Below are 9789 nucleotides of genomic sequence, written 5' to 3'. Positions count from 1 at the left end.
AGAGAGAGAGAGAGATCAGAAAAGTTATCTTATCAAATGCATGTACAAATTGAGATTAATGTGCACGTTCATTTTGATAATCGAATCTGTTGATCGTGCAAAAATGACTCACTGACGCTAAGAAATGTGCTGTGAATTTTGTTAAAAATGGAAAAATATGATAAAAAAAATCAATAATTACTTTCTATTTCCCTTTCCGTATATTGAATTAAACTAATTAGAAATTAACTGGAGCACGAATAGACTAACAATAAAATAAATGAAATGATATTTCAAACTTTATCGAATATATTAATCTTATACTAAATCGAGTATAAACAAGATCTTTTAAACCTTACATATCCCGTTGGATTCTTTTAATACAGACCAACCCAGAAATAGCAGTACGTAATCCCGAAAATTTTTCGTATACTAAAAATAAATCCGCTCAAATTGCTCTATCATGTTAAGTTTCTAAGATATTTTAAAAATAAAGTTCTATTTTGAGCGTTTTTAAGTTCAAATATCTCATTTGATATATCACGTGATGTGATGAAGAAATAAGCTGCGGATTCGAATTCAACATGAACAAATTTATAAAAATCATTATAGGATTTATAAATTAACATAGTAAAATAAAAAAAAAAAGAAATATTGTGTACGATAAGTATACTTATCATATCGAATTCAGAGTCACAAACGGGAACGTAGCGGTTATCAATTCATATTTTTTTATTTTAAAATTTTAATTTTTATCTGAGTTTGACTAAGAAAAGGGAAGCTATGATTATCTCTCTATTCTATGGAAATTTGGCGAACATGTCGAATGTTTTGTTCTGATATAATATTACCTCATTTTGAGGACAGACAAATTATTTTCAAGATATTAAATCTTTTTTAATTTATGTTTTTATTTCTTGAGAATTAGTTTTCTATATCACAAATTTTTGTAAGCAATAAAATGTAAGTAATAATCAAATCAATATTTTTTTATTTATTATACTATTTACATTATTATCTTACGTTTTTCTACTGTGACAATAGAGAGATTCTTTTACAGTTTACGGCTTACAATTTTTTGTGTGCCATGCGTTACGGAGCAAACTTTAAAATTTATTTTATTGCTAATCGTAAAAGAAGAATGTATCACGATCTTAAATAGATTGTGATGAATACATGCAATTAAAGAATAATTAAATTGCAGCTGATTATCTACAGAGATGATTAACAATTAAATATTTAAGATTACAAATAAATCAATAAGATACTGAACAAAATTTTCTGCTTATCATGTGCTCATCATGATTCAAAACGTCCAATTATCAAAAAGAATGTAATTAATCGAAGAACATGCTTTATTCACGACACGTTCAACACATCTGACTCGATATATAAGATTATCAAAAATTTATCGAATATTATTCAACATCGCGTATATAAGCATACCGGAACGTGACAATAGATATAATAAAAAGAATTATAAGTCTGGCCCAGATAAATAATGTGATATATCGATCATAAAATTCATAATGAAAGAAATCGAACTCTTACATATGAGTATTATTCAACATAGCTTAGATAAAAACAGTGCAATAAATATGAAATAATAAATGCAGGAACAAAAATTCATATTTTCACCATTTGTTTATATAACTGCATATTTAGTAATTTTAGATTGTATTTCATTCTTTATGTCAATGACATAATTAAAACATTATCTCTTTAAATACAAACCTACTATATTTTTTAACATAATATTATATATAATATAAATAGAAATTTTTGCTAACAGTTTTATTAAGTATTTAGTGGTTATTCATATACATATATGTATAATAAGTTATAAAGTTTAAGTATTAATTAATTTAATAATATGTATGCTTCTACATATATGCATGTATATACATGCAAATAAATGTTGTACATGTATATATACATATATGTATGCAAATTTATAAAAATCCTTTCTTTTTATAAATTTATTACTTACGATTTCAACATTATCTCTTGCAATAAAGATATTAAATTTAATAAATATTCGGACAGCAAAATGTTACACGTTGTTGTTGTAAGAAATCAGTTGACAAAAAATAGTATACATATGCGGAAAATAATAATATAAAACATATTTCGATTGCAACATTAAACAACTCAGTCATCGATTGCATTAAACATCTATATATTCTGATCCTGAGTTAGTGCTGACCCCCGCTGATGCAACCAAAGTTCAATAAAAACTTGGACTTCTTCAAAGCATTTCTATGGCATTTCATTTATTCGATATGACACGATCTAGCACGTCGTAAATTTTTAAACAAATCGTTAATTACGATCGGTTTCGCAAAACCCCTCTATTCTCGGAGAGACTCAAGAATTTTATTATGTGCGCGAGTTTATTGACGATAGGTACATTCCATTCTTATATAATGTGACATCGCGTTCTCTCGGATACATGTAACATTCTTTCAGCAAATGAATTCTATTAAACTTTATTATTTCGCCGATCAATTCAAATTTAGCGCGCAAATTAAGCAGACGAATTTTTACTCATAAATATTGTTCACAATCGATTGCTTACTTCAAGATCATCCAACGATTACATTGCTTTCTCGGTATTATGTATATCCGTATAATTAATGGAACTGTAATATAACTCACAATCAGATATTACGCAAGAGATAAGAACTCGCGCTCTTCGATTCATATGAATTTTATATAATATTTTATCGCGGATCAATTAAATATTCCATGACGTATTCTTTAATGTGATGTAATTTCTCAAGAATGTACTTATGAAAAATTTCCATTCGTGGGATCTATTCTCGAGAAACTTGTCACATTTGCTTTGCGCGCTCAAGCAGTCGTGAAAAGCCAGGAAGACATATTCAATAAGAAACGCAAACTAATGTTCTTTCCATCACCTTAAAAGAGAAATTTGATTATTATTAATGAATAATATTTGCGCAAAACCGATAATATAACTTTCAGTGTTTCGACATTAATTTAATCATTTCACTGACTTCAAATACTATTATCTGTTTATGTATTGTTTACTCTGTGTCTACTCAGTGAAATTCAATTATTATTAGCAAACAATATTTGCACAAGGCTGATAACGCGATTTTTAATTTCAAACTTCAATCACATTTTCGACGGTAATTATTCTTTTATTGATTCAAAATTATTTGTTTTTCAAAAATATAGCGTCATTTTTATATAATATAATTTTTTAAATAAATTTTCAAAGTTAATTGTTTTAATAAAAATAATGATGAGAATACAATGAATACATTCTTATCGACAATAATCATTTCGACATTCCTTTTTCGTAAAAAGATGTTGAAATGATATACTTAATAACAAGAATGCATCCATTGTTCTTATTATTAACATTATCAAAATACGCATCATGTGCTCAATGTGCTCCATAATTTCACTGAATAAATAATACAGTTCATCACAATTAAAAGAACTTAACAAGCGAAAAAAATATGATCCGATAAGTATCTACATTACATTTAAAAATTAAATTTATATCCATTAATTAATTTTCTCTAAAAATATGTATATAATTATTATTTTCACACAATTATATTTTATGCAGAATGTTTTTTTTTTCTAAAACATGCAGAAACAACAATGAATTTATAAAATCTCTAAAATATCAAAAAATTGATATCATCAAGAAGTTATTTTTTCCATATTTTTCTCTTTCTTTATTAAAAGCTTGATGTATTAATTTATTCGTACAAAATTATCATAACAGATATTTCCTCTATATATATATATATACAAGAGAACCCAGAAAGCACATAGACGTCTTATGCCCAATTTTGATCATCGGATGTTCACTGGACTTTCGTTTGTCACAATTTTTTACACTAAATACGGGCTATCCTGTACACATATCCTATCTATAATAGTTAATAAATGTCCAAAATCGGATCCATATGATCGATACAATCATTTCATAAATGATATAAAATGGATCGCGCAGATATAAAATGGACAAAAAAGGGATTTATAGAATGATCGTGCAATCTATGGATGGTCTAAAAAAATTAAATACGTTGTATCTTTATAAAAACGTAAAATCAATTATTAGATAAATTAACAAAATAAATGCATTTTAAATGAAATCAGAAATTATTTATATAAAATTTTGTTATACTAATTCATGAAATCATAAATCATATACTACTGTTTTCAAATCAAACGTTCTACAAACATGACTTTGTAACGATTTGCTTCAAATAAGAGATAAATGATTAAATTATAACTTTTTTACAAAAAAAATTTGATGCAAAATGATTTTGTATTATAGTGTTATTTACATTTTATATACTATGTAAATCCACCTGTTATTCCGGTACGATAAGTATTTATTGCATCTATGAAGAAATGAAATCTCAACATTTAATTAAATTCGCTGTTCAATGCACAAGAGGTGCAGTGAACCATGTTTTATGAAGAATCTGCTTAAGCAATACATTCTTCGTGGGCAGGCAAATTGTAAAACCGTCAGTTAAAAGTAATAGATATGCCGTAAACACACTCTTATCTGTTTAAAAGGTCGCACGAGAGAAAGCGTTTCGTGTATATGCAGCTTTTCTATTGCATGCAGTAGCCATTGTCTGTTGACATTGATTACTATACCGAATTATGTCTCCTGAAAATTTAATGGCATAATCAGGACAAAAACATATAAACATTTTTAATTATTGTCTCATATCTCTATTAAAATTTATATTTATAAAATTTATTTTTATCAAGAAACAAATAATTAATTGACGGTTAAAATTTTTACCTTGAGAACAAGTTTTCTAAAAATCTATATTGAAAAAAATTTACTAAAGTATTTCTTTGAATAGTACTAAGCAAACAATTTACTTAAATAAATATTTATTTAATAAAAAAATGATAGTAGTTAATCAAATTAATTTGTATCAAATAAATAAATATTTTTATACATTTAGTAAATATTTACTTAGAACTGTTTAAATAAATATTTATTAAAATTTAGTTTTTTTTGTATATTTTCTGAAAGAATTAATCTTTTGTGTTATTAGATTTATTTTCAAAAACAAGTTTTCAAAAAAAATATTTTTTTAACTAAATTTTTAATAATGATATGATTTTTAATAATATGATTTACTATAACTATGATTTATAATAATAATGGGAGGTTTAATTGCTACATTGCCAATGAAATACATACCATTGAAACATTAACAAAACACAAAATTAGCATTATTTTTTTATGAAGTTATTTTTAAATATATGTGAATCTAAAGATGATTCGAAAGCCATAATGTTTAAATTTAATTTAATTTATATAATTTAAATAAATTTTATTCATTAATTTATATTACGCCCTGAGATCCGTCTGACTCTCATCAGTCCTTTTATGTAATTATTGACTTTTATTTTTATTCTGTTTTTATTTTAAATTCTTACTTATTTTTCATTGCAAAAGTTTTTGCATGCAATTTTAAGCCCAATTTAAAAAACATACTGTAAAATATAGAACAAATATTCTAGGATTTTGCAAGCTGCTAGATTGAAACTGGTTAAACCTCCTACATGTAAATCTCCACATGCCATTATTTATGTTAACCGCATTATCAATATAAAGCCAATGACCCTGGCAATCGCTTGGATGAAGAATGTCTGTAGATTACGATATATTGATTCTTTCCATTATTGAAGACTATTGATATGTCACACTTAATTCGATAAAGAGCAACATATTGTAATGACACACAATAAATGTCAATAGAGAACGTGTCATTGATCCGGCAATACAACGGATATGATTTATCACGTAATTTACTAATAATTTGTAATCTAATAATTTGCTAAACACATCTAAGTTCATGTTCATATATTATCTTTCAAAGATAATTATAGTCTTCTTAATAACTTAAATCTCAAATAGGATTTTATATTGCTTATGTAAATATATATACGTATTTTTTTATTTATATACGTATTTTTTATAAAATAATTTGCTTTTGTAATATCATTTTATTGTGCATTTAAAAATTGTTGCTAATTCATATAAAAGTAATATCATATAAGAGTTATATTTCCCACTTTGTTAATGAGATAATGAGAAAAGAAGAGAAAAATGATAAATGGAGTCAATAACTTAATCTTCTTATATCAGTGCAAGACATGACTTAACACAAAGTACGATTATATAATCTCAATGTCAGTTTATTATAATGGAATTAGTTATTTTAATGGAACAGTATATTTGCATTAAAATAATAGTTTATATTATAATTTTTTTCTCCAATTATACATTTTTCATTGTTTTTCTATTATTGCAGAGCATCGCAAACGTCATGAAAGATGCCTCATACTTATCCAGGTGGGGTCTTAACATACTGATCCGTCAGACGGACACTAAGCCCCTTGTTCAAATGACCGCACATGAATTCATGTTTGGTTACCAATCCACTCTCGTCACTCTTGGCAATCATTTAATGCCCTCCTGGATTAAGTTCGATAAGTTGGGATTAATCGATAGGGTAAGGCATAAGCAACAATTTCTGAAATATATGAGATAGATACAGTTGAGACCATATATAAATAATATTTATAATAATATATTTTTTCAAAGTTAACAATTTTTCCTTGACATAACTAAAAAAATATTTAATTATGTACATTTTTTGTTACAAATATATAAAACTCTACTAAACTTAAGACATTCGTTTAGCTATCGAATAAATACTTTTTTTCAAATTTATGTATTTTGTTAATGCAGACGTTTTCTTTTCTAATTTTTTAAATAATGTTCTAATAATGAAATTCAATCTGGAATACAAGCCTTATGATAAAAAAATCTTGCATTTGCTATACTTTGCAGATGTATGACTTCGATGGCGATTTTGAGACGATTTACACGGGAGAAACAGATGTACGAATGATAGGCTTGATCGATAAGTATAATGGGGACGTGAACTTACCGCAATGGACTGGTAAATGCGCGAATGTGCAAGGCGCGAGTGATGGTGTTAAGTTTCCGAGTTACATCGAGCCTAACGACACAATCCTCTTCTTTCGCAAGAGCCTCTGCCGAAGTGCACGCTTGGTAATTTTGATTATTGCAATCACATCACGCAGTGAAATAGTTAAACAGTTGGACTAATCTTCTGCCAAGTCATGCGATTCGCATGTAATGTTATTTCTTCTATTATTGACTTTCTTCCCTTATATAGAATGCTCGTAAATTATTCTTGTGCAATTGACGGATCTATCCCTCAATTACAACTCGACAATCTTTCCTCAAGGAAGACCTGTTTTTTTATGTCTTTTTTTATTTCTGCATGTTAATTTATAATGTTAAGAATTAGATCACAACTGATTTTTAAATTAAAAATCCTTTAAAATATTAAACTTACTTCTTTCGATAAATACTTATATAGAAGCTATTTAAATATTTATCTCAATATCTTTAGCGTCAGAAAAAAACCTTTATCTATAAAAAATTTGTTGTAATAATAAATTATTATAATAAAATATTAAAAATGTGATAATACCTCATTTACAAAAATTTAAAAATTTCTTTTTATAAAATCCCTTTACAATATTTCTTCCAAAGGTACGAATTGGAGAAAAAACGCTGCAAGGTTTAGAAACATACAAATACACATTTATGGAGAATGAATTGGACAACGGAGCAGTAAATCCAGAAAATAAATGCTTCTGTCGCAAAGGATTCTGTCTAAAGCCCGGCTTAATTGATGTAACCGATTGTTATTACGGTAAGATATCAGTACATCAGTTAATTTCAATAAATTATTCTTTAATATAATAAATATTCCAAATTGAAGTCGGATTAAACTTCTCTCCGATGAATAAATTATTATACTTAATACATTTATATATATATACATTTGATGCATATTTAATTGGTCAGTATATATCATTAACATCCTTGCTTCTTATATAATTTATTATTATTAAGTACCTCAATCATTTCACTGCCGAGTGTCTTTTATAAGAAATAGACTTGTGAGAGAATGGAATTTCGATATGCATCAATTCTTATGTTATATTCGCATTACTATTTACCACAGTTGCGGTACTTGTTTCTATTGAAGTGTTGTGAGATTCCGATTGCTTTGGTCATATTGCAATAAAAATCAGAAAATTCCAATTTTCGACGCAAATAAAGGAAAATGAAGGAAAAAAATAGAGATAATTTATATTTTTAGAATTATTTACCTCGACAAAAGCAGATTCAGAAAATTCGTCTTTAATGCATCTATTCCGATAAAATGTTACAAATGATCGAGTCGCGTTCATGATAATAAAATTATATCACGTTGGTTATGTCATAAAGTAAGTAAATTTCTTCCACTGGGCGACACGAAAACATCTTAGAAGAATCGAAAATGTCGATGTTTTACGTCTCGTGTAATCCAACGATTTACAAGCAAATTTTCGTGTTCAAAATAGATCTGTCAAATAAAAATTGTATTAATATATTATAAAATTTTCCCGATTTTTATAGGATTTCCAATTGCCTTGTCGTATCCACATTTTTACAAGAGTGACCCATCGTTCCTAGAAGCCATCGAAGGATTGGAACCCAATAAGGAATTGCATGAATCTTATTTCTACATTCAACCGAAGTCTGGGACACCCATAAATTTAGCATCCCGATTCCAAATTAACATGGTACTGCAGAATATCGGACACATGGCTAGGGTGGAAAAGTTCCCCCATATGACAATTCCATTACTATGGTTCGAAATTGTAAGTATAGAAAATATCAATTCAAAATTTAATGGATTTAATTTAATAATTAAATTAATTTAATTGATTTAATTGATTTTGTTGACTTAATTGATTTAATTGCATACATTAATTGATTTAGTTTAATAATGTTCTACTTTTTAAAATTGTCTTCTGAAGGATCAAAAGATTAACTTTTAATTACTTCCGTATTAATTAATTATGAGTACAGTCCTAATGCTACAAATGCTTCAAAACATTTAATTGATCAATTAAATTAATTAAAGTGTGCCTCACAGCATTTATAGCGTTCATATGAATGAATTGTGTGTATTGATTTTTGCAATATCAGCGATTTCTTCATTTCAAAATTATATCGAACATGTAAAAAATAATAAAATATGATCTTTTCTTTTCAGGGAATGTACAAATTGCCGTTAAATTTGAATCTCCGTTTTTGGTTTTACCTGAACTTCATGCCAGTCCTAGCGGAAGTATCGATGTATTTACTATTCCTTTCCGGAACAGTGTTGCTTGTATGGTGCATCATGAGGATACTGTTTCATCAGACGAAGAAATCATCGGAATGGCTGGAAATGAAAAGGAAGCAACGAAAGGCACATACGGACAAGCAAATTGATCCGAAGGTGAAAGACATAGACGTGTACAGCACGCTTTTGACCTCTGGCGATCCGAATCTGATGATGGTGTAATTATAGGTATAGTGATCGAGCTATAATGAGAAGGGACAATACATTATTTCTTCAATAGCTTTGTGGCCATTATCCTTATTAGTTGGTGAAACAATGTGTTGTGAAACAAATAAAGTAAAGTATATTATTTTACTATATTTATATACTATATCATACTTTATATTGGGTTGTCCGGAAAGTTTATATTGAAGGAAAATTGAAACGCAAAAAATTTAAATTTTAGTATACATTTATTAAATTATATAGGTTAAGCGGCACGAACTTTCCGGACAACCCAATATATTATTAGATGCCCGCATACATGTTAAGTCAGGGTATCAAAGTCACATCATTTGATTTAATCTCT

At 27.3% G+C, this 9789-nt stretch overlaps 1 protein-coding gene across 1 annotated transcript in view; it reads left to right on the top strand.

Annotated features, from left to right (window-relative positions):
• LOC105620044 (scavenger receptor class B member 1-like) overlaps positions 1-9443 on the top strand; it is a 28181-nt gene extending 18738 nt beyond the window's left edge. The window contains exons 4-8 of the mRNA XM_012201554.1: positions 6315-6515; positions 6857-7081; positions 7592-7754; positions 8507-8751; positions 9150-9443. Coding sequence (XP_012056944.1) covers positions 6315-6515; positions 6857-7081; positions 7592-7754; positions 8507-8751; positions 9150-9443 — 1128 coding nt within the window. The remainder of the gene's footprint in view (positions 1-6314; positions 6516-6856; positions 7082-7591; positions 7755-8506; positions 8752-9149) is intronic.
• The last annotated feature ends 346 nt before the right edge of the window (positions 9444-9789 follow it).

The sequence above is a fragment of the Atta cephalotes genome, assembly GCF_000143395.1.
Source record: "Atta cephalotes unplaced genomic scaffold scaffold00024, whole genome shotgun sequence".
NCBI lineage: Eukaryota > Metazoa > Arthropoda > Insecta > Hymenoptera > Formicidae > Atta > Atta cephalotes.
This window is presented reverse-complemented; position numbering and strand designations above follow the sequence as displayed.